General features: G+C 37.7%; 1 protein-coding gene, 1 long non-coding RNA gene and 1 pseudogene across 8 annotated transcripts in view; 1 reads left to right on the top strand and 2 right to left on the bottom strand.

The window, feature by feature from the left end:
- The window catches only part of trim3a (tripartite motif containing 3a), a 33,043-nt gene extending 22,603 nt beyond the window's left edge, over window positions 1-10,440 (top strand). For both annotated transcript variants that reach the window (XM_052107143.1, XM_052107142.1), the window contains exons 4-14: window positions 43-194; window positions 602-782; window positions 1,852-2,199; window positions 2,359-2,749; window positions 5,640-5,743; window positions 7,012-7,179; window positions 7,587-7,749; window positions 7,876-7,935; window positions 8,411-8,481; window positions 8,686-8,826; window positions 10,288-10,440. In XM_052107143.1, coding sequence (XP_051963103.1) covers window positions 43-194; window positions 602-782; window positions 1,852-2,199; window positions 2,359-2,749; window positions 5,640-5,743; window positions 7,012-7,179; window positions 7,587-7,749; window positions 7,876-7,935; window positions 8,411-8,481; window positions 8,686-8,826; window positions 10,288-10,440 — 1,932 coding nt within the window. The remainder of the gene's footprint in view (window positions 1-42; window positions 195-601; window positions 783-1,851; window positions 2,200-2,358; window positions 2,750-5,639; window positions 5,744-7,011; window positions 7,180-7,586; window positions 7,750-7,875; window positions 7,936-8,410; window positions 8,482-8,685; window positions 8,827-10,287) is intronic.
- Window positions 10,441-10,950: 510 nt separating this feature from the next.
- LOC127629866 (uncharacterized) lies at window positions 10,951-14,774 on the bottom strand. 6 transcript variants are annotated; one of them, XR_007968811.1, is made up of 5 exons: window positions 11,707-14,774; window positions 11,429-11,667; window positions 11,269-11,341; window positions 11,113-11,151; window positions 10,951-11,073 (listed from the first exon to the last, which is right to left on the bottom strand). It is a non-coding gene; the product is annotated as an uncharacterized LOC127629866 (long non-coding RNA). The 6 variants fall into 6 exon arrangements; XR_007968806.1 differs by having other exon boundaries at window positions 11,113-11,341; XR_007968808.1 differs by having other exon boundaries at window positions 11,052-11,190.
- A 17-nt stretch (window positions 14,775-14,791) lies between these two features.
- Window positions 14,792-25,846, bottom strand: LOC127629481 (complement C3-like; annotated as a pseudogene).
- Between the last annotated feature and the right edge of the window lie 749 nt (window positions 25,847-26,595).

Raw genomic sequence — 26,595 nt, 5'->3', positions numbered from 1 at the left:
TCTCCCTGCATAACTTTAATGAGTTGTTTGCGCCCTCTGCAGGTCATGGAGTTTTACTGCGAGTCTTGTGAAACGGCCATGTGTTTGGAGTGCACGGAGGGAGAGCACAGAGAACATGTGACTGTTCCACTAAGGGATGTTCTGGAGCAACACAAAGCGGCACTGAAGAACCAGCTGGATGCGATTTGCAACAGGTTCAGGCAGACAAAATTAACAATATGTTCACTGAAGTGATTGAAAGTTATATTAACCCATTGTTCATACACTGAATAATTCTTTAGGTTTAAAAGAATAGTTGTCAAAATTACAATTCTGTCAAAATTGGCTCCTTATTTTTTAAATCATAAAAGTCTATGTGACTTCTGTGTGATATTCCAAGTCTTCTGAAGACATATTAGGAGTGTTTATGAGCACACGTGAGCCGCTCATTCAAAGTTGAATGTTCATATGAGAACTTGCATTGTTTTTAATGCTAAACTACTTTAGGGTGAGAAAATCATGACAGAATTTACTAAAACTTTTTGCATAACTAAACTTCCTCAATCCATGACCTCTTTATGGAAATTTTGATTAACCATTGGCCTGATTCATGCTCTTGCAGAGTTCCCCAGCTGACTGCAGCTATAGAGCTGGTAAATGAGATCTCCAGGCAGCTAACTGACAGGAAGAATGAGTCAGTGACGGAGATCAGCAATACATTTGAGGAGCTGGAGAAAGCACTGCACCAGCGCAAGACTGCTCTCATCACCGATCTGGAGAATATCTGCAGCGGCAAGCAAAAGGTGGGAAGTTTAGCCTGCTCCGTAAACACCATGTTGTTTGATAATGCCATAGTTGTTTTGACATGCACCATTGTAATTTCATTGTATTTCTTGGAGGTGACTTGGAACACCATGTAAATAACATGGTTTATGAATATGGTAATCATTCAGCACCATAGTATAAACTTGCCGACCACTTTATTATGTTCACCTGTACACCTACTTATTCACACGATTATCTAATCAGCCAGTCGTGTGGCTGCAGTGCATAAATTCACTCAGATACGAGTCAGGACCTTCAGTTAATGTTCACATCAACCATCAGAATGGGGAAAAAATTTGATCTCAGTTAATTCGACCATGGCATGATTTTTGGTGCCAAATGGGCTGGTTTGAGTATTTCTTTCAAAGCGTTTGCTTTCTGTTCTTGGCTGACAGAAGTGGAACCCAATGTGGTTTTCTGCTGTTGTTGCCCATCCGGCTCAATGTTCATTGTGTTATGCATTCTGAGATGCTATTCTGCTCACTCCAGTTGTACAAAGTGCTTATCTGAGTTACTGTAGCCTTTCTACCAGCTCGAACCAGTCTGGCCATTCTACGTTGACCTCTCTCATCAACAAGGGGTTTCCGTCTGCAGAACTGCCGCTCACTGGATGTTTTTTGGTTTTTGGCACCATTCTGAGTAAACTATAGAGACTGTTTTGCGTGAAAATCCCAGGAGATCAGCAGTTACAGAAATACTCAAACCAGCCCATCTGGCACCAACAATCATGCCATGGTTGAAATCACTGAGATCACCTTTTCCCCCCCATATTGATGGTTGATGTGAATATTAACTGAAGGTCCTGACCTGTATCTGCTTGATTTTATGCATTGAACTGCTGCCACACGATTGGCTGATTAAATAATTGCATGAATAAGTAGGTATATAGGTGTACCTAATAAAATGGTCGGTGAGTATATATCAAAGTCCCACAGTAATATAATCTGATACCCTCACTGTAGCATTGCACAACAACCACATGGCTTTTTTGCAAAGGACATCTGCTGTATTTATCCTGACCAGCACACTTCTGTTCTAACTTTGCAGGTTCTACAGGCCCAATTGGCAGCATTACTGCAAGGGAAGGAGAATATTCAGAGCAACTGTAGCTTCACAGAGCAGGCCCTGAACCATGGCAGCCCCACTGAAGTGCTCCTGGTACAGAAGCAGATGGGAGAGCGGATGGGGGTTCTAGCCCGCCACGCCTTCCCTGAACAGCCTCACGAGAATGGCCACCTGGACTGCCAGGTGGAGACGGAGGGTCTGCGGCGCTCTATCCAGAACCTTGGGGTCCTGCTCACCACCAGCGCCGTGGGTCACACTAGTGTGGCTACTGGAGAGGGACTCAGACATGCTGTTGTTGGGCAACATGCCACTGTTACTGTGACCACAAAGGTTAGTGATGTCTTATTTTTTTGGTATTTATGCTTGATTATATGTTTAGCTGCAGTTTATTATTTGTATGTGAACAACCCTTTCAGAACAGACTGGTTCTTTAGATACATAGTAATTAGACAAAGTCAGTCCAAACATAAGCATTTATTTTTTCCCCAGGACAAAGACAGTGAGCTAGTTAAAACTGGAAATGCTGCACTGAGGGCTCAGATCACCGGTCCAGACGGAACTGTCACCGTAACTGAGATAACAGACAATAAGAATGGCACGTATGAGATCGGCTACACGCTCCGCTCTGAGGGCGAGTTTTCTTTCTCTGTCCTGCTCTATGGGCAACCTGTGAGGGGCAGCCCTTTCCGCCTGCGAGCCGTTAAACCCTGCGACGCCCCGCAGTCGCCCGATGATGTAAAGAGGCGTGTTAAGTCTCCCGGAGGAGGTGGAGGGGGTGGAGGACATGTGCGGCAAAAGGCGGTACGCAGACCCTCAAGTATGTACAGCACCACTAAGAAGAAGGAGAACACAATAGAGGATGAGCTCATCTGCAGAGTGGGTGGGTGAAGAGTTGTTTTGTACCTTGTGGTTAAAAGTAAAAATGATAACTATACAGGTGAAACTCGAAAAATTAGAATATTGTGCAAAAGTTCATTAATTTCAGTAATTCAACTTAAAAGGTGAAACTAATATATTATATAGACTCATTACAAGCAAAGTAAGATATTTCAAGCCTTTATTTGATATAATTTTGATGATTATGGCTTACAGCTTATGAAAACCCCAAATTCAGAATCTCAGAAAATTAGAATATTACATGAAATCAATAAAAAAAAGGATTTTAAATACAGAAATGTCGGTCCTCTGAAAAGTATAATCATGCATATGTACTCAGTACTTGGTTTGGGCCCCTTTTGCATTAATTACTGCCTCAATGCGGCGTGGCATGGATGCTATCAGCCTGTGGCACTGCTGAGGTGTTATGGAAGACCAAGATGCTTCAATAGCGGCCTTCAGCTCTTCTGCATTGTTTGGTCTCATGTCTCTCATCTTTCTCTTGGCAATGCCCCATAGATTCTCTATGGGGTTCAGGTCAGGCGAGTTTGCTGGCCAATCAAGCACAGTAATACCATGGTCACTGAACCAGGTTTTGGTACTTTTGGCAGTGTGGGCAGGTGCCAAGTCCTGCTGGAAAATGAAGTCAGCATCTCCATAAAGCTTGTCTGCTGAAGGAAGCATGAAGTGCTCTAAAATGTCCCGGTAGACGGCTGCGTTGACTCTGGACTTAATAAAGCACAGTGGACCAACACCAGCCGATGACATGGCTCCCCAAACCAACACAGACTGTGGAAACTTCACACTGGACTTCAAGCATCTTGGATTGTGTGCCTCTCCATTCTTCCTCCAGACTCTGGGACCTTGGTTTCCAAATGAGATGCAAAATTTGCTCTCATCAGAAAAGAGGACTTTGGACCACTGAGCAACAGACCAGTTCTTTTTTTCTTTAGCCCAGGTAAGACGTTTGACATTTGAAGCCCATGTCCAGGACCCGTCTGTGTGTGGTGGCTCTTGATGCAGTAACTCCAGCCTCAGTCCACTCCTTGTGAAGCTCCCCACACATTTGAATGGCCTTTTCCTGACAATCCTCTCCAGGCTACGGTCATCCCTGCTGCTTGTGCACCTTTTTCTTCCACACTTTTCCCTTCCACTTAACTTTCTATTAATGTGCTTTGATACAGCTCTTTGAGAACATCCAACTTCTTTTGCAATTACCTTTTGAGGCTTTCCCTCCTTGTGGAGGGTGTCAATGATGGTTTTCTGCACAACTGTCAGGTCAGCAGTCTTCCCCATGATTGTGAATTCAACTGAACCAGACTGAGAGACCATTTAAAGGCTCAGGAACCCTTTGCAGGTGTTTAGCTGATTAGAGTGTGACACTTTGAGCCTACAATACTGAACCTTTTCACAATATTCTAATTTTCTGAGATCCTGAATTTGGGGTTTTCATAAGCTGTAAGCCATAATCATCAAAATTATATCAAATAAAGGCTTGAAATATCTTACTTTGCTTGTAATGAGTCTATATAATATATTAGTTTCACCTTTTAAGTTGAATTACTGAAATTAATGAACTTTTGCACGATATTCTAATTTTTCGAGTTTCACCTGTACATTACATTATTAGTTTGTGTGTCACTCTAAGTTGATATCGCTGCCACTAAGGGAGAGGCTGTTTAATTTAATGTCTTTAATTGTTTAAAGCAACATTATTAGTTTGTGTGTCACTCTAAGTTGATATCGCTCCCACTATGGGAGAGGCTGTTTAATTTAATTTCTTTAATTGTTTAAAGCAACATTTTTTGTTAATAAGCTTTCACACCAAAACTGTGAAAGGCTTAAATATATAAAAGTGTTTTTATTTGTTTAACATTGTTTTAGTAACTGCATAATTTTGCTTATAGAGCAAGTGTTGCACCTCCTTTGAAAGTATGGCATTTTGTTGCACCTCCTCTTTAGTTGTTTGAGCACGTTTTTACAACTTTTTTGAGGAGTAACTGCATAATTCTTATAATTCCATTTTTGTTATGCCATATTGTAGCTTTCATTACTTATTTTCTAAATGTGTAAAATATAGGAAGAGGATACAAACCTTTACTGTTATTATAAACAAAAAGAAATGGATCAATGTTTTTCATGGCATTATTACATTTAAATATTTGTTGTACCTTAAGTTTTATACACATTTATACATGTACCTTTACATTAATAGTACACCCAAAAATGTAAATTCTCTCATAATTTACTCACCCTCATGCCATACCAGATGTGTCTGACTTTCTTTCTTCTGCAGAATGGAAACAAAGATTTTTAGAGGGATATCTCAGCTCTGTAGGTCCATACAATGCAAGTGAATGGTGACCAAAATTTTGAAGCTCCAAAAACTACATAAATGCAGCATAAAAGTAATCCATAAGACTCCAGTGGTTTAAACTATGTCTTAAGGAATCTATTCGATTTGGGTGAGAACAGATTCAAATATAATTCCTTTTTTCTATGTACATTTTGCCATTGCAGTCTTAAGCACAATCATGATTTCAAGCTCAGTTTAACTTCCTAATGCTTGATGCATGCGCAGTACGCTAGTAGGTGCTAGGAAATGTAAGCTAGGGAGCTTGAAATGATGATCACCAAGGATACTGCTGATGTCAAGATTGTTAGTGAAAAAGGAGTAATATTTTGGTCTGTTCTCACCCAAAACCGATTGGATCGCTTCAGAAGACATGGATTAAACCACTGGAGTCTTATGGATTACATTTATGCTGCCTTTATGTACTTTTTTGGAGCTTTAAAGTTATGATTAACATTGTAAATGATGAGAGAATTTTCATTTTTGGGTGAACAAAAAATTAAATCTGTTACTACTGCTTACTTCTTAATTGATTTGACAGGAACGAGAGGGCGTGAGCGGGGGGAATTCTCCAATCTGCAGGGCATCTCTACCACCACCAATGGACGAATCGTGGTAGCTGACAGCAACAACCAGTGCATACAGGTAACATAAGCTGGGTTTCCATCCACACATTTTTATTTACATTTTGGGGTATCACATAAAATATGCTGAATGGAAACACCTATATGTGAAAAAAATCTAAAACAATCTTAAATTATACGTTTTCTTAAGGTGGAATATTTTTTATTAGATGAAAAGCCAAGTGTATAAACTACAATAGAAACACATTTACCGAATATATTTCTATATAATTTTGATTAGAATGTACAGTAGATGGGGATCAAAAAAGTCATGTGACTTTGCCTCAACAAGTCATGTGAATTTGGCTTGGGATTGATGCCATGTTCAGCGCCACGGAGCATAACTTGCATAGTTTTCCATTAAAATCGACCAAAATCATTATCAAAGGACAAAGACTATTTACTCTAGCCATCAGTTGATGATATATTGTGCATATGCGTCTTTCATATAGCCAACACAATGTATTTTCAGATACAAAAGATTATTTTTGTGGTTTGACAGCTTGAATGAAACCTCTTCAAAAATACATACAGAGAAATTGCGTAATACTTTCAAAATGTTCAGTTTGCACAGTTAAACCAGTTTCATACACTAACCTGCAAACTCATCAACATCACTTTCATTCTTGAAGTAGTGGTCTGCACTTATAACCTTAACGGTATTCAAAGCGATTTACACTGTGACTCATTCACCCATTCTCGCACACATTCACACACCAATGACGGCAGAGCTGCCATGCAAGGCGCTAACCTGCCATTGGGAGCAACTTGGGGATCAGTGTCTTGCCCAAGGACACTTCAGTATGTGGGGTCATGTGGGCCGGGAATCGAACCACCAACCCTGCGATTGGTGGCCAACCAGCTCTACCACCTGAGCCACAGCCGCTGGCTGTTTTGTAAATTTAGAGTGTATGCATCCTGAGCAAGGAGCTCTAAAATACCCCTCTTATTTTGCGGAACATGTGCGACTCGTCTCATTAAATCTTATATCACCCTCTTGTGGTTTCCCAATGCTTTTATACCAGACATTCAACAGAAGCCCAACTAATGAGTTGGAAGGCACACAAATTAGGCTTCTAATTTAAATGGCAGCTAATGTAAATATATAGATGCATTTTGTAAATATATAATAATTCAACCATGTTGCATTTTGGCCTTCATTTCCATTTTCATTCCTAGTTTGCACCAGTTTTCTCAGAAGTGACTACTTTGTTCTCTTAAACACATGGGGTGGAAATACTGCTTTATTTGCAATGATTTTTATGGTTGGTGCATTCTGTGATTTGGTAGGTTTTCTCCAACGATGGTCAATTCAAGCTGAAGTTTGGGGTCAGGGGTCGTTCCCCTGGTCAGCTGCAGCGACCCACTGGTGTTGCAGTGGACATGAATGGTGACATTATTGTGGCTGACTATGACAACAGATGGCTCAGCATTTTCTCCCCTGATGGGAAGTTTAAGGTAAGTTACATTTTTTTACGATATAAGTTTTTAAATTAAATATACTGTATGTATGTATGTATGTATGTATGTGTGTATATATATATATATATTAAATTAATAATAATTTATTATAATAAAATAATGACAGTTTTTCACATTATTTATTTTTAAATAAAAACAGAGCTACAGAAATCATAACCACTTAAATCAAATTTTGCACATACAATGAAATGCCAATTTCAGTCATGCTCTCCAGATTGACATGTAAGTGATAAGGGGAAAAGTTTTGAAATAATTCATGTTTTCCAATCAGATAACCTTTCACTGAGTTATCTAGTTTGGGGGATTCCGTGAATATCTGCCACATTGATTTAATTGATTTGTGTTGCTCAATTGCATTTCTCGGTTGGTTGGTTTCCCGGCAGAATAAAATCGGGGCAGGCCGGCTGATGGGTCCTAAAGGAGTAGCCGTGGACAAAAATGGTCATATAATTACAGCGGATAACAAGGCCTGCTGCGTCTTCATCTTCCAATCCAACGGCAAATTGGTGACTAAATTTGGTGCGAAAGGAACCTCAGAGTTTGCAGGTAATGTCTTATTTTGTTATTATTATCAGGTTCTTTCTCCACACTGGTGTTCAGCATTTAGTTCATATCACAAGTTTCACAATTAATTTAAGTTTTAATCAGCTCCCACTTTTTGTTTCTCTGCAGAAAAAGGTACTCCAAATACACCAACAGAGCCGAAGCAAAGTAAATCTGCCCCTGCCTTCAGTAAGTATTTAACAGCTCAAAAGATAGACCATAGTACTAGCCACACCAAGGTCAGTGGTTTGATTCCCAGGGGACACAACTACTGGTTAAATGTACACCTTAAGTATTGTAATTCACTTTGGATAAAAGCATCGTTTAAATTCATAGATGTGAATGTAAACACATTCCTACAGTAAATATTGTCAATATGGGTCTGAAGAACTGTTTTCCATTGAGAGTTTATTATTGATTTGTTAATTGGGGCATCAGATAAGGCGAGAAAAGGAAACTGCTCATGAAATAATTAAAAGATAATGGATTATCCACATAAAGTGAGCCATGTTGAGATAATTGTTTGTTCTTCATGTAGGTAGAAGCTACATGAAACAATTGCCTTCTATGTCACTGTATAATTCCTTTGTAACAAAACAACTGTTAACATTTTCTGAATGTAATGGTTTCTCTTTCTCTCTCTCTCTCCTTTTATGGCCATAAGGTCCCCATTTTGTGGCTATAAACAACAAGAATGAAATTGTTGTGACAGACTTCCACAATCATTCCGTTAAGGTACGGTGAGCTCTTTTCCTTCCTGTGTTAATCCAGGTTCCACATGCCATAACATGTTATGGTCAAACACTGGCCAGGTCTGCAGTCCTGTTTTATGATGTTCTGCCTCTAATTAATTTGTCACATCAATTTAACTTTAAATGTGTTGCCATCCATGGATTGTCATTTTCATTGTCTTGATTCACGCCTCTCTCGTTCTTGCAGGTTTACAATGCTGATGGGGAGTTCATGTTTAAATTTGGTTCGCATGGAGAAGGGAATGGGCAGTTCAATGCCCCCACGGGAGTGGCTGTTGATGGCAATGGGAATATTATTGTTGCAGACTGGGGTAACAGTAGGATACAGGTGGGCTATAGAACATTCTGTCTGAAATTCATATCAAATGTGGTTAAACATTTTTATAGAATGTTTGGGAAAAATTTATTAATATTTTTAATATTTTATGTGGACATTCAAGTAATTTTTTATCTATAAATGTTTTTACCCAAAAGTGAAAATCTTCTCATGATTTACTTACCTTTAAGCCATCCCAGATGTGTATGAATTTCCTTCTTCAGCAGAACCGAAGTGAAGATTTTTATAAGCACATTTCAGCTCTTTTTGAACATACAATACAAGATAATGGGTGCCATTAGACTTCTTGATATTTGATGGTCCAAAAGTCATATTTAGGCAGCATAAAATTAATCCACATGACTCCAGTTGATCAATTAATGTCTTCTGAAGCAAATTGATAATTAAAACTTTGTTAACTTGTAATGCCAGCTGTCGATGCATCAGGGACATTAGCGGAATGGCACGTTCAAGCGAGAATTCAGAAGTGCAAGCTTTGTAAACAACAGAGGAACAATCGTCATGTGAGAGTGAGGTCATTTCAAACAGCAATAAAAGAGTGGAGTGGATTACTTTTATGCTGCCAAAATATGACTTTTGGACCGTCATTGTCTTGCATTGTATGGACATAAAGAGCAGAAATGTGATTCAGTACTTCAGTTCTGCTGAAGAAGGAAAGTCATACAAATCTGGGATGGCTTAAAGGTGAGTCAATCATGAGAGAATTTTTTTTTTGGGTGAACTATTCCTTTAACACTTTATACAATGGCCCCAAAAAGTATTTGAACAGTTCTACCATGCATTTTACACATCATTTGAACAGTATACTATCATTTGTTTGCTGATAACACTTGGTTTGATAAATTGTTATCTAATGCGGAGACATTTATACACCAACTTTATTAGGAACACTATGGTCCTAATAAAGTGCCTGACGTGGTATTCTGCTGTTGTAACCCATCCGGCTCAAGTCTTTCTGTCAGCTCGAACCAGTCTGGCCATTCTCCATTGACCTCTCTCATCAACCAGGTGTTTCCGTCCGCAGAACTGCCGCTCACTGGATGTTTTTTGTTTTTGGCTACATTCTGAGTAAACTCTAGGGATTGTTGTCCATGAAAATTCCAGGAGATCAGCAGTTACATAAATACTCAAACCAGCCTGTCTAGCACTAACAGAGATCACATTTTTCCCCATTCTGATGATTGATGTGAACATTAACTGATGCTTCTGACCCACATCTGCATGATTGTAGGCATTGCACTGCTGCCGAACGAGTGGCTGGTAAGATAATTGCACGAATAAGTAGGTGTGCAGGTGTTCCTAATAAGTACTCAGTGAGTATATATTTGTCCAAATATTATTTTGGGAGCCACTGTATATGAAACTTTATTAGAAAAACATTAACAATAAATTAGTAAAGTGACATACACCTCCGAAGATATTTTAAACCAATGTTTTATTTTTTTCTTTTAGGTGTTTGACAGTTCTGGCTCCTTTCTGTCATACATAAACACAACGGCAGATCCTCTGTACGGTCCACAGGGTCTCGCTCTCACTTCTGATGGCCATGTGGCTGTGGCAGACTCTGGAAACCACTGTTTCAAAATGTATCGATACCTGCAGTAAGGACTCATCTGTACTGACCATGGAAGGTTTAGCAAATAAGGTCCAAATGTCTTCTTTTGCATTTCATGTTTTTCGTTTGCACAAATCTTTGCACATGAATCTCCAGGAAATAATTACAGCCATTTGACTGCTTTAACCTGATGTGAACGAACCCAGGGCTTAATTAATTTTGCATCCGTATTTGATCAATTTGAATTAATTTGTGATAATAGTTCATTTATAAACTGAATGTGTATTGAACAAGTAATAACCTGGTCACGGTGCATACAAAAGTTACTAAGGGCGCCTGCACACTATAGTTTATTCTCTGTCAGATCACTGCAAATCCATTGCTTTTAACGGGGATGGTGTGTTGGAAGGACACTGGGAAAATGCAAAAATGAAAATGAAATGAAAAAACTAATGGAACATTTGTTTAAATGCATTCCTATAAAATGTGTCCCATTGAATTGAATAGGATTAACTTAAGAATCGTTTTACTAACAATTTACACAAAAAATATTTTGTGTTTCAGGAATTAGGCCCAATATGTTCATTGTGTTTATTTGGATATCCCCCTAACTCAACCCTTACCCCAAACCTAACCTTATCATTCTTAACCCTAACCTCCATAAAAATAATCCTAAACCTAACCTTAATGTTCTTAACCCTAACATTACCTGTAAACCTAACCTTATTGTTCTTAACCCTAACATTACCTGTAAACCTAACCTTATCGTTCTTAACCCTAACATTGCCTGTAAACCTAACCTTATCGTTCTTAACCCTAACATTGCCTGTAAACCTAACCTTATCGTTCTTAACCCTAACATTGCCTGTAAACCTAACCTTATCGTTCTTAACCCTAACATTACCTGTAAACCTAACCTTATCGTTCTTAACCCTAACATTACCTGTAAACCTAACCCTAACATTACCTGTAAACCTAACCTTATCGTTCTTAACCCTAACATTACCTGTAAACCTAACCCTAACATTACCTGTAAACCTAACCTTATCGTTCTTAACCCTAACATTACCTGTAAACCTAACCTTATCGTTCTTAACCCTAACATTACCTGTAAACCTAACCTTATCGTTCTTAACCCTAACATTACCTGTAAACCTAACCTTATCGTTCTTAACCCTAACATTACCTGTAAACCTAACCTTATCGTTCTTAACCCTAACATTACCTGTAAACCTAACCTTATCGTTCTTAACCCTAACATTACCTGTAAACCTAACCTTATCATTCTTAACCCTAACATTGCCTGTAAACCTAACCTTATCGTTCTTAACCCTAACATTACCTGTAAACCTAACCTTATCGTTCTTAACCCTAACATTACCTGTAAACCTAACCTTATCGTTCTTAACCCTAGTTGCGACTGTCACAAGATTTCCACAGATGGAGGTCTTCTACCTTCTAGACACTACTGTCAAATGCACTGTCTGAGCTTTCTCTAGTGTGTAGGCGTCCTAAGAGGGCAGCTATACATACATTTTTAAAGTACAAATTATTTTGTACTGTTTTTCCAAAATGTCAAGCTGCTTGGTTATCCCGCCTATTACATTAAACAAGTATTTCAATTGCAGGGAACAAAATTGCTGTCTATAAATGTTTTTTGGTCAACTTGTTAATGCATTAGCTTTTGAATGAACTGCAGAACTATATGTGCATTGACTAGTTGCACATGTGTATGCATTTGTATCATGTGGTGTAAATTTGATTGCCATTGGTTTGCTGTAATATGGTTTCAGAAATCCACTCTCTCTTAGGCTGGGCGTACACGGTGCAAGTTCTGACACTCGGGAGGTTGTGAGCCCTTGCACAATTTATGAGTCAGTTTATCTGAACACCGTACAGGTCCAATCGTACACGACACGACTTCACGACCTGGGGAATTCCGGAGTAATCCCATCAATTTTCACGCTATTTATCATTATAAGACATAAAGCCAGAGGAGGACATTGCAATTCCTCGTAGCTTGCGATTTAGAAATAAAATGAAATACTGGCATGGGGGCTGCATTAGCTGAAAACTCATCTGCAGATAAAAAAAAAAGGATACTGTCTAACATTTGACAGATTCAGAATTCGAAGGGAGGCTGTGTGTTTTTATAACTGCATGCATCAATCATAACATCAGTGTGTTGCTGCCAGTTACTGCATGAAAATTAAGAGCACACAATGTACAAAATTACAAAGAAAGTGCAGAAAATTCATGCATGTTTCTGTCGCTTATACTTGGATTTAATTTAAGTGCAAGCATGACGTTTAGTCCAGAATTCAGAGTTATTTTAGTGGAGTTGGCTACCTGTATTATTCAGCTTTAGATGTAGGTTACAGCCTTCTTATCTCTGCCACTGCTTGCATGTTGATAGGAGATATTCTGAAGAAGATCCATGAGGTCTTGTCCATGGGAATGCACTTTAAAGCCGCACACTGCAAAGTTTAAAAATCTTGTTTTAGCACAGTAGTTGATTAACAGGTTGAACTTTCAACTTGGAAGACCTTTGTTTCACTAGACATGCACTTGAAGAGTTAAAAAAAAATCTTCTAACACATATCCACTATCGTGTATATACAATTGTAACAGATGATATACCCCCTAAGTTTCACCCTAGAACTGAAACGAATGCAAGTATGATAAATAAAAATAGACCATGACAGAAATGGTAAAACTGTCCGTCAGAGTGATTTGATTTGTTTGAAGACCAGAGAACAGCATGGCATTTCTGTAGAAGCCTTCCCAGTGATGTGGTCGTGAATAATTTGGGAAAATACAGTTTTAACAAGACCATTTCTCTCAGATTTCATTGATTCTCCTGATTAGCCAAATTCAGGTAGGGAGCCAAATCATCCAGAATGTTTTCAAACAGTTAAAAAAAATTATCGTGAGGTCATGGGTGCTCGGAAGCCCCTCGGCTCCACTCGTAATTCCTCTGACACGATGTGAGCCGCGACCACAGAAGATCCCATCAAGTGAATTGATTTCCACGCGATCTCTCCCGACTGGAAAGATTCGGTCGGGAGCTTGCACGACAGCCGAAAATCACATCGTGTACGCCCGCCTTTAGTGCGCTAAAGCTCAATATTAAAGTGACCCAGCTGTCAATGTGCTTTACTGCCTTTATTAGAGCTGCTTGTAAGTTAATTGTGCCTCTGCTTTCTATAGCTCCTACATATCAATTTCCACAACAGCACAATTTGTATAATGCATGCTCTTTCATATAAAAAGGTTAAAAAGCAAGTTAATTTATTTTGTACACAATACTTTAATGTACAAGTTATTTTTCTAAGTTAAAGTGTTTTGTTTATTGGCAAAATCAAGGAATGATGACATGTTCAAAGCTGTGTAATGAAGTACGAGATATTTCATGCACACGACATCCACCAACATGGGTCTGTCATATCAAGATGCTGAAAATTATGAGGGAATGTGAAGTATAAGGGGCCGTTCACACCGAACACTTTTTTGTGCTGTTTTTTTTTATATTTTTTTTACTGTTTTTTTGGATGTCTTTAATGGTCGTGCCGCATCCCGCACATTTTTAAGATGCTGTTTACATTTAAAAAAAATAAAACTTTAAAAAATGTGTTTAAAGACACCTGCATTGTCTAGTTTTTTAACATCAAAAATGCATTCTGTAAGAAATAGTCACTGCTGTGTTTGAAGTTGCCAAATTCAAGACAGGTCATGACAATTGCAGGGTACTAGTTTTTTTTTGTTTGTTTTTTTGCTTGTTTTAAAAAAAAAGAAAAAAGAAAGAAAGAAAATAAAGTATTGAGATATCACAGTTTGATCCTTGTGGGCCCAAATGTTACACTACTAGGTTACACAATAGAAAAATCACGAGAACATTTGTTTATATTTAGTTGACAATGTGCACAAGTGATATTAAAGCCACTGTTTTAAGCCACTAAATACAGTATTCTGTAATACATCTGTTCAGTGTATAACCACAAGAGGAAATGTGAAGCATTTTAAATCTAGTATTTAAATTGCAACAATTCTCTCTCAAATATTCCTCATACATGTAATTTATCATTTCTAAAATTTCCCCTAAAAGAAAATTCAATTGTGGGCAACCAGGGATATTGAAAATGTGATGGTTAAGGCCAGTCAAATAGATTTAATATCTGGGATTATTGTAATAAAGTTCTTCCCATTTGAATTTCCTCTATATAATAGAATGAAGGATAGAGTGAATCAACTGTATTGCCAATATTCAGAACCTTCCATATTAAAATCCAAATTAAAATGCTTCAGACTCTTGTTTCCAATGTATCCAAATGTAACAGTCTCTTTATATGTCAGAATGCACTAGAAATAAAAGCACATGATTTACCAAGCCAAATACTGATGTTATACCTGGTTATTTTTTCTTATGTTGTGTTGTTCCATAAATCCATGAAGAAGACTGCAGGCAGAGTGACTTTTGGTTGCCCTGCATTTCCTCTCATCTGGTATCTTCTCAATCCACATGTCATTGTTCAACATATACCTGAACCTTTAGAAAGATGAGAAAGAACGTGTTAAAAATAATCAAACTTATCAAAGCAATTTCAGTGCTTTTGAATTTGTTTTCTATAATACGTCTGATTTCAAGTCTTACTGTTGTCCGGTGTTATTCAAAATTGAGATGGCATCGTCCTGACACATGAACAGATACCTCGACTCATTTTGCAGCTCAAATTCATCACAAGACAAGTGCATTATCATCTGGCATGTGGCGTCTTCCTGGATGCCGAAGTCCTCCCCTTTAAAGGAACAGCAGTGTTGATATATTCATCCATACAAGTTTTAGTGTACAGCTATAATATTTTATTTAAAAAGTTTAAAAATACTGAAAAGTTCAAATTTACCAGCGTGAAGAACATCAGAGATAAATGTTGTGTAGTACTTAAAAGACACCATCTGTGCTCAAGTTAACAATTCTATCTCATAAATGATAGGAAACAGAAGCGTAGAGTTAAAGGAATTGTTTTCTGAGGGGCTATATAGAATATACCACATCTTCTCTCTGTGTAACATGTCATAGCATGATGATGGTAAATTATATTAAGTGTTAAAAATCAATAAAAGCATAGTGTTTAATGACATGGACTATTAGTCATAGATGACAGCAGCAGCTGGTTGGACGAGGTCCATGGGAACAACCTGGTCAGCACCAAACTGAAGACACTCCTCTTTTTCTGTGAACTGTTGACATGGACTTTTAACATCTTTCTGCCCAATATTTAGCATAACAAAGTGGTACATTTAAAGTGGTAATCATAACAGAGCCAGACTTTCATTACCTTTGCAAAATAAAGAAGGACATTATTATGGTGGACATCATAATGATCAATGTAATCTGTGCCCTTTGCATTCTGTAGATAAATAAATAAATAAAATAATAGTATATATGTATGTATATGTATAAACACAGCTGAAAGTTTGTGTTTGGTTTGTTAAATTAAGTTTAACATTGTCTTTGTGTTTGTTTTTGAGTCGTCACAGTATGCAATAGACTGGCATGTATTAAGGTCAATATTAGGGGAAAAATGACAAAAAAGAAACAGCTTTTGCTAGAAACTCATCAGTCAATCATTGTTTTGAGGAATAAAGGCTATACAATGCTTGAAATTGCCAAAAGACTGAAGATTTCATACAAAGGTGTACACTACAGTCTTCAAAGAAAAAGACAACTGGCTCTAACAAGGACAGAAAGAGATGTGGAAGGCCAGCTAAACAAGAGGATAAGTACATCAGAGTCTCTAGTTTGAGAAATAGATGCCTCACATTTCCTCAGATGACGGCTTCATTGAACTCTACCCGCATTAACCTAGCTAAGACTCACCGGTCCAGTTTGGATTGGCTTGTCATAGTCTAATCATTCTTGAACTCTTGCCTGCTTTGTTACATTTTACTCTTTTAGATTATGGTTTTTGATTTGTCTACTAAATTGAATTCATTTTTGGATTTGACTTTGCCTGTCCTCTGATGCTGCTATTTGATTTATAAAATGCAATCCACTGCAGCTATCTCATGATATTTTACAAACTGTAATAGTTCTCCTTTCACAGTAACACTAAGATGAAAAAGTTTGCAATGTGATACGTCCTTCTCCATAGATCTGTACGACTGCACAATCTGAAACAAGCAGGTGGTCACTCTAAAGACGAAACCAATCAAAACATTACAGATGTTATTTCAATAATCAAACTTGAAATCATGATCGTCAAGGAGACTGCAGATGTCAAGTTATAAGAAAAAAAGAAGTTACATTTTGGTCTGTTCTCACCTAAAAGCAACTGGATTGCTTCAGAAGACATTGATTAAATCACTTGTCAGATGGAATATGTTTACAATGACTTTATCTCCTTTTTGGAGCTTCAAAGGCCTGATCACCATTCACTTGCATTGTATGGACTTACAGAGCTGAGATATTCTCCTATAAATCTTCATTTGTGTTCAGCAGAAGAAAGTCATATCTTAGATGGCATGAGGGTGAGTAAATTATGGGATTTTTCATTTTTGGGTGAACTATCCCTTTAATAAAGCATACATTAAACTCTGAGCAGGCCAAAATCTAAACAAATAATTAAATAATTAATTATCTATATATTCTTTTTTATATGCTACACTGGCTTCAATGCTCACTGGATTGCTTGCTTGAATTCACATTAGTATGTTGTACAATCAATCCAGCTAAAGGCCAAGAAAACCCTTCCAAGAAGTTATGAGAACTGGAGTCCTCTTCAACTTCTACAGAGCAGGCTTGGTCATAGGAGTTCATGTACTCGAACATCTGTGGGTGAGACCAAATGATATCCATTATCTGCAGTCATACTTTCACTGAACAGGTAACGTGCACTTTTAAGACCCCATGAAATGCATTGACATCATAGTTTTCTCTCCTTTGTTGACATATTTCCTAACGAAACTTGAAGTTGGGGTGAGACATATCAAAGGGCTCATCTCTTTTTTTAAACAGCCAATAGCAGGGTCAGAAATTAACTATTTCATTATGAGCAATATTTGCTCCCTGAATAAGATTTTACAGGGGCATTTTATGCCTTTTAGGGGCATTTTTATTTCTAACCAAATAATAAATTACGGTGTCATCCTTTAATGTTAAATACTCGAACGAAAAGCTGGTGTCCCCACCTGGCTTTTAAACTAGCTTAACCAGCTGCAAGAGCTAGGTTTTGCTGGTGTAAATCATGGCTATGCTGGTCTACTTAGACCAACACCAAACCAGCATTAGCCATCATAAACCAGCCTAGAACAGCATGGGAATTGCATGCTGGTTAAGCTGGTCTTTTTGGACTAAAATCCACAAACCTTCCAATTTTCATTTCATAGGGTCTTTAATAAATGAGCTGGTTTTTGCGTGATGTGTAACCTTTTGAGGGCTCAATTTGTTTTTGTTCAGAATGTAAACGGCTGAGTCCACTGCTGCAAAAGCCACCTTGCTGTTTGGATCTATTTTGACCATTTCCTCAAATAGGTAATGCTGCAGGTTTTAGATCAGGAAATGGAACAATTTCTATATTCACAAAAAGGACATAAACATGCATTTTGCCTTAAAGGAAAAACACTAAACTTAACATTCTGATGATCTAATTTAACATGTGCTCAACATGGAACTTAAAAAAAAAAAGCTGTATTGTGATTCTAAGTTATAATTCATCCCAAATGTACCTTTCCTTTGCAGACATCTTCCATATCAACTCACACATAGTCAGACACTATTTTTTGAAGATTGTCTATAAAATAGTAAGCAACAAGGCGAAAAGAAGGAACCATATCCACTGTGAAAGGCACAGTGACAGTTTGTGACAGATTTTAGTTCTTTGCACCATTCTCACTTCCAGGAATCTTCCCTTACGCAAAACCTGTAGAAGATTTAAGGCAATAAAAGCAACCTGAAAACAAAGTTCAATAGTAACAATAGTAAGTTCAGTGTTGGATGTGTCCAACTACAAAATAATCATACTATATGCAGAATTAAGCTGTTCCTACCATGTAATAAATTAAAGTGGGTCTTGCTGCATTTGGTGTAATGTCATGTAATTTGGCTTTCAGGTTTTGACCTGGCTGTAAAATCTGATGCTCCACTTCCAAACTAAGATATCTGCCTTCTACAGCATTAACTGTCATCTGCCATCATTAATCACTACAATCACTATGAATTATCTCCTGGTTACTCCCTTCAGCAAATAACTTCCAAAGTTATAATTAGTTGATTTAGAGTAACATGGACACATGGAGAGACCTGATTCAAAAATAGGTGTCAAAATATTTTCAAAATAAATGTTGGTACCCATTTACTTGTACTGTATGGACATACAGAGCTGAAACTTTCATGGCATGAAGGGTGAGTAAATTATGAGATCGTTAGAATTTTTGGGTGAACTATTCCTTTAAGAGCTCAATTGTATTGAATTGATCAATATATATAAGAATAGAGGTTTGGAAAACTTTCTAGTAATTATTACTGTGAAAACTTGAACAATGTCCCACAGGGACATTATATATTATGCTGAAATATAAAATAAAAGCAAGATCATTCTTTATTAATGCCTACCTTCGCAATTTCATAGCTTTTAGTTCTTAGTTCAGTGTAGTTACAGTTTGCAGTGTCAAAAGAATTTAGATCGTTAGTTCTGTACAGCAGTACTGCCGCTCCCTAAACGCAGAGTACGCAGCCTTTGTATGGCACCAACCCCGGTCGCAGTACACTTTTTTGCCATATGATCGCCTCCCACCCACACATCTATCACAGCAGAAATGCGTACACCCTCCAGTTATCAATAACGCGATCGGCAGAGCAAAAAGCATTTACACTTAACTTGGATGTTTACATGGTTTATTCAGTTAATCAGCTCAAAGTAGCTGAGATAGTTTCCTGTACCCCTGCAAGGGCATGGGGTAAATGTGTAAACACTGCTTATGACATGCGGGATGAGGGACAAAGCGCACTGATATATTGCTGCAGATTTAAAAATGTACACATAAAAACTGATGTCACAAGAGCCCATATTTACAGAATCTAAAATGACCATCACCATGACATAGAAAAGCCTACATTATCCTTAGAGCCACAACTTACCTCAATGTGCTGCCATAAGTTGGAGCAATTCAATTTTAATCATGAAATATCCACTTGTCTTGTTAAATTAAGGCATTGCATGATGAAACTGAGTGAAGAAAGTGTTTCACTTAGAAGAGCTAGATGCTGCAGCAGTGATGGATTCGGAATGAGTGACAGTATGTGACAGTGTGAACTTCCGCTGTCGTAAAAGTCCCATTCAATAATCGCTCAATAAATTACGCATTAATTAAAATTAAACCCAGTAATATAAAAACAGGAATGCCGCTTTTTGTAACAAAGTAATTTTTTTCATTAGTAACCACTTTTAAACCTACTCTAAATGTATTTTTTCCCCAAAAAAAGTTACTCAAGTAAACGTAATGGAGTAAATGTAGTGCGTTACTACCCACCTCTGCCAAGCATGAAATACTGCTTGGTCTTTGACAGATCAGTGACATAAGGTGAAGTCACAATCTTCACAGAAGAACTCTCTGCTTCCTTCAGATTCTACCTGCATTAGACAAAGTCAAACAGTCATGTTGACATTTTAATGACCATATGGTTATATTACTTTATGAACTTTTAAAAATGAAACTTGAAATAGTATGTATTTGTATGTATTAGTATGTACAAGTGCTATGTATAAAAAGACTTGTAATGCTATTTTTTGTTCTACTTTTGATCACTCACTTGCTTTTTCCAATACTGTGACAGCAATGTAAAGATAATATCCCTCTAGGTGGCCTGTGCTTTCTGTAACTCCTCAGTCCTTACTGCCATTTTTGGAGTGCACTCCTCAACCTATTTACAGAATACAACATTGCAGAATCCATGCATACTGACAACAAGGCCTATATTCTTCTCTTTTTTCTATATTTTGTTCTTCTTCTTTCTCAACAGTCATAGGGTTTAAGTTTATTTTTGGTATCCTGACATTTTTTTTTTCTTTTACTATTTATTTATTACTTCAAATTATTAACTTAATGCTCTCTGCTTTTCAGTTCCTGTAACAGATGACCTTTCACCCTCTCCATCAATACGCCCAAATCGAATATGTGCTATGCTATTGACACCCTTAAGTATATCTGAGGACACAAAGAGCTAATCAGTTACACGTAAAAGCTGTTATAAGTCAACAGTGGCACATATTAGCTTGTGACAGAATAAAGTAATCATACCTGGCAGAGATACTGAATGGAAAGGACTTGCTCTTTAAAGTATGGTAAGGCTGTGGTGCCTCTATCCTAACCTCAAATGAGGGCAAAACTATAAATAATGAAAAGACATTTCTGGAGTCTAAAGTTACAAATTCAACAACTCATATTTCAGTTGCTGTGGATAAAGTATACCTTGTAATTCTAATATGCCTAAAAACTGAAAGCACATTATCTCTTTAAGTAGCTGGTGATAACAGACACCTGTGTTTTCTTAGCACATACCATATTCCTTGACCTCAAATTCCAATGTTGTGTTAGTCTCAGGGTGACTTGAGAATGACCCACTGATATGCCAGTGGCCTGCCCTAAAAGTATTGATAAATGAAACGAAAAGATTCTTGAGCGTAGCTGTCCTCCATATTGTAATCACGGTAATGTTGTTTTAAATTGTCCAGTGTACAGAACTGTACACATGTAAATATGGTATATGTATGCATATGTTTATGCAAAACTGTTTATTAAACTTACAGCTCTACATCTGGAATAATTATACTTTTTCCATGATTTGTTCAGAAATCATAACATGATCAAACATTTGCAGTTCTGTAAAAGACAATCCCCTTTTCATTCCTGGTAATTATTCATATTATTATTATTTGCATTTCTTCATATACAATATCCATAAATGTAGTTATTTGAATGTGGATTTTATTAGTTATGGGCAGCATGAAATTGTCTAGGGTGAAGATTCTATATTTGACTTAAAACAAACAAATTGAAGATCAACTAAACTACAGTGCATGATGGAATTAAGTGGAATATATTTTTTAAATTAATGTAAGAAAGTAACAGTGGCAAGAAAAAGTATGTGAACCCATTTTAATTACCTGAATTATTCATAAAATTTGTCTTAAACTCTGGTATGATCTTCATCTATGTTATTAGATGAACATATTGATTACACCATTCAAAGGTTCACAGTGTATTTTGGAAAACATATATGAACCTTGGTTAATGACATCAACAAAAGTTAATTGGAGTCAGGAATTTTAAGTTTGCTATTCACAAGAAGCATCTGCTGATGTGGACAATACCTCGCAAAAAAGAGATCTCAGAAGACCTATGATCAAGAATTTTTACTTTGCATAAAGATCGAAAGAGTTATAAAGTTATATTAAAGAGCTTAGATATTCATCTGTCCACAGTTAAACAAACTGTCTGAGATTGGAGACGATTTTGTACTGTGGCTACTTTCCCTAGAAGTGGCCTTCCAGCCAAAATGAGTCAAAGGACACTGCAGAATGCTTAATGAGGTAAAAAAAAGAACCATAAAGTGAAAGTTAAAGACTTGAAGGAATCATTGAAATTGGTTAATATCTCTGTTCATGAGTCTACTATACGGAACACATTAAACAGGCATGTTATCCATGGCAGGACACCACAAAGGAAGCTGCTTCTTTCCAACAAAAACATTGCAGCATGCGGTGAAGTACGGTGAAGGGAGCATTATGATTTGGGGCTGCTTTGAGGCCTGGAACACTTGCCATCATTGAGGGAAAAATTAATTCCCAAGTTTATCAAGATATCCTAAAGGACAATGTTTGGGCTGCTGTGCTCCAACTGAAGCTCAGTAGAATATGAGTGATGCAGCACGACAATTACCTTTAACATAAAAGTCAATCCACTACAGAATTGCTTCAAGAATTTTTTTTTTAAAAATCCATCTTTTGAAGTGGCTCAGTCAGAGTCCAGAATTTAACCCAATGAGTTGCTATGGAATGACCTCAGGAGCTGTTCACACCAGACTAAGAATATGGCTGAGCTGAAGCAGTTCTATAAGGAAGAATGGTCCAGAATTCCTTCTAAATGTTGTGCAGGTCTAATCCGCAGCTACCGGAAACGCTTGGTTGAGGTTATTGCTGCCAATGGAGGATCGACCAGTTCAAGGGTTCACTTACTTTATCTGGAATCACTTTATCACTGTGACTGTTTAATGGGATGCATACAATAAAGACAAGAAAGATTATAATTGTTTGTGTGCTTAAGCACATTGTGTTTGTCTATACTTGTGTGATTTTGATGAAGATGAGATCACAATTGATCACCATTAATGTAGAAAACCAGCTAATTCCAAAGGGTTCGCATACTTTTTCTTGACACTGTATAATGTGTGTGTTTATACAGAGAGACAAAATAGCCCTACCTTTTTCTCCTGGATTATAAATCGGCATGTCCAAAAACGCACCCTCTTCTTATTGAAAAAATATGTTTACTTTTTTGGTAGTCTGCCCAAAGACATTCTTGCTTTTAGCTGGAAATTGAACATAATATGGTCGTTTTTCACTCCTATACAGGCTAGGACCAACCTACGTGGTTAGAAAACATGATGTGAGAGTTTTACTGAGGGGGAATATAGAAAAAAACTTTTTGCTTTGACAGTATGATGTGTACAGACTTACAACATCCTGATAGTGATTGTCTATGGAGTTTCCTTTGTGTCTTTATTATTCAATCAAACATACTGTGTTTGAGAGTAAAATTTATTATTTTGTAATTAAAAAAAATAAAAGAGTGCAAAAAAGTCTTCTAAATGCTCAAAAATAAAGAAGTTGATAACAAAATTATTTGCAGTGCGTGTAATCTTTTGAAAACTTTTTTTTTTTTTGTGCACTTCAAAAACTTTTCATCACAAACCCACACATTTTGCTCTCTTTTCTGCTGTCTTTTTTACCGCTGTAAATATTTTGCTTGCGAGTTGAAAAGTTTTGCTTGCGCGTAAAGCTGTACCTCAGTGGGCGGTCTCTAACAACCAGATGAAAGGCCTTTTTCTATTGGTCACCCTCGATTGAAGTGACCGGTTGGCCACGCCCATTACAGTTTCCCGCCGCTGCTGCTGCTGCCATCAGTGTCGCACTGCGGTCAAGCCAGCCGTGGTTTGAAAATACAAATTTGGAGAAAGAATAAGGCATCTGGGGGACAAATTCACAAAAAAGCATACACACACAAAACACAGATAGCCTCCTGGATTAAACAATGGGCTATGCAAGAAATTAATTCATAATGCTGTTGAGTCAATAATTGAAGTATCTATGTCGGTCTCTGTGAAGAATAAAAACCAGAGGTCAGAGCTTCGATAGAGTAAAGCCGCGCGAGGAAAAAGGAAGAACTCGCGCTTTAAACCCTCGCGCGCATTATTGACACTTGCGCACAGTAGTTCATTGCCGCACAAGGAAACTGGAAGATCCCGCGCGCGCATGACATCTCCTGCGCGCACAATACAAGATGTCGCACGCGCAAGACAATTCCCCAGTCTCCCGCTCTATCTAATCTCATCTGCTGCTTTTGCTCGCTCAAACACTTTTAATTTTGGCAGTCGTGGGGTGGGCTTTGCTCTTTTGATTGTAAACTAAAATGTCATTGGTTACTTACCCTTTTCGGTTTTTTTATTATATATATTTTTTTTAATTCTTGTATGAACATCAACAGAAAGGCAGTCATACCTGAAAGATTTACAAACAAAGACTGAAATTACAATTCAATTTACACATCATATTCTCCACAACCGACCAAACAATAAATTACAAACAAATAAGTAGAATAAAGTAGGGGAGTAGGAGGATTTTACATGACAAAACCAGTCCTTCAACAAAGAATACACATATTTTGCTTTGGGACTTTTCATCACACACAACGTCTCTAAATACATTGACAATTCCCCAAAGTTTCCCGCTCTATCTAATCTCATCTGCTGCTTTTGCTCACTCAAACAATGACTCCAATGCAGTGGGTCAGTTGGTGAAGCCATGTCTAAAGGTGAAGTTGAACTTGTCATGAATCCTCTTATAACAGACATTCAATCACAACAGACTTCCGGAAATGGGCAACATATCTGGCATTAATTTAGAAGGGAATACATTTATTGTCAGTCAGTTTGCTGATGACACTACTCTTTATACAGCAAATACCCCTAGCACTAAGATTTTCTCAAAAGCTTAATTTCTCAAAATGTGAGTTATTGGCCATCCATGATCATCCTAATAGAACATTGTATAATATCCCGGTTAAAAACGATGTTACATATTTAGGTATCTGGATATCTAAATCTGTGGATAATTCAGAAAAAAAATATTCTTATAAAAAATGTAGAGAAATGTAAATTAATTGCAGAGAGACATAACGATATTCGGAAGAATGATATTGACGAAAGTAGTGAGTCTATCTAGATTCATTTATCCGTGTTTCTCACTAGCAGCTTCTGCTAAAAAGATAAAAAATAAATAAATAAATTGTTTTTTGATTTTATATGGACAATTAAAAGTCATTATATACTTAAAAGTGATATGATTAAAGATTATGAAGAAGTGGTTTTAAGATGATTGACTTTGACATTATGAATGGGGCTATCAAGCTTAAATGGTTACAATAGTTTTTTTAATAATGAGTCCTTATTCTGGTTTGAGACTTTGAAATGTCTAAACTCCCTGTAAAACTTTCTCCTTTTCACTTCTCAAGCACCTTACAGTCTAGCTGATCCCACAAAAGTTCAATGGGGTTAAGATCCGTAACACTCTTTTCCAATTATCTGTTGTCCAATGTCTGTGTTACTTTGCCCACTCTAACATTTTCTTTTTGTTTTTCTGATTCTAAAGTGTCTATTTATTTGCAATTCTTCGCATAAGGCCTGCACCCCTGAGTCTTCTCTTTACTGTTGTACATGAAACTGGTGTTAAGCTGGTAGAATTCAATGAAACTGTCAGCTGAGGACATATGATGCGTCTATTACTCTTGAGTGAAGTTTAAGATGCCATTTATTTGATAAATGTAAAACAGAAAGTAATGTTTCTCTCTTTGCCGTAGGCCCCGTCCGGCGGTCCGAGGGAGTTGTACCCGGAACCGTCATTTCCTGCCGGAGATAGGAGGCAGGGGCGAGGTGTTGGGTGAAGGCAAAGGGGTGGCCGTGCTCAGTTCAAAGAACTTAAGCGTTGGCGCTGTTGTTTTAGTGTCCGGCCGACCCGTTGCATGATGGCTTTCTTTAGATTGACATACACAGGAGGTTCTCTGCTGGTAACTGCTGCGCTGCGAGCTGGGCCTTCCCGGACAATGGGTGCTCGGCCAACTGCATGCCCCTGCCGTCTGCTCGAAGAGCTCCAGGAAAGCCTTTGGATCGTTCTGGGGGCCCATCTTGACCAGTGGAACATGGGCCGGGTGGTCGCAGTGTGCGGGGTTGCAGCGGCAGACCCCTCCTGGGGTAGCAAGCTCCGGATCACCTACCAGTCCTCTGCTTGGGCATGGAGGAGCATGATGAACAAATTGTTTATTGGTGAAATTAATAGTTGTTTTGCTGAACATTTTTAAATGTACAACTCGAAACTTTGGTTTTAGAAGGTATAAAGAATTTCCGAGTCCAAGTCAAGTGTCAAGTCATTGTTGTCAAAGTCTAAGTTGAGTGGCAAGTCTTCTTTTGTTTGGTCGAGTTAAGTTGCAAGTTATCAATGACTCGAGTCCACAACCCTGCCATTCTTAATAAACTCTAGAGACTGTTGTGCATAAAAATCACAGGAGATCAGCAGTTACAGAAATACTCAAACCAGCCCATCTGGCACCAACAATCATTCCATGGTCAAAATCACTGAGATCACATTTTTTTCCTCATTCTGATGGTTGATATGAACATAAACTGAAGCTCCTGACACAAATCTGCCTGATTTTATGCACTGCACTGCTGCTGCACGATTGGCTGATTAGATATTCACATAAATAAGTAGGTATACTGTTCTTCCTACTTAAAAGCTCAGTGATTGTACATTCTTTCCCATGTAATTACTCTGCCAGTCAAGCTCACTTTAGCAGTGCTATTTTGTGTTTGTTGTAGTTCTTTGTTATTGAAGGATACACTTTATTATTTTCTGATCATTAAGTGATTCAGGACA

This window comes from Xyrauchen texanus, chromosome 36, assembly GCF_025860055.1.
Source record: "Xyrauchen texanus isolate HMW12.3.18 chromosome 36, RBS_HiC_50CHRs, whole genome shotgun sequence".
NCBI classification, from domain to species: Eukaryota; Metazoa; Chordata; class Actinopteri; order Cypriniformes; family Catostomidae; genus Xyrauchen; species Xyrauchen texanus.
The sequence above is the reverse complement of the archived record's forward strand: the minus strand, read 5'-3'. Positions and strand labels throughout refer to the sequence as shown.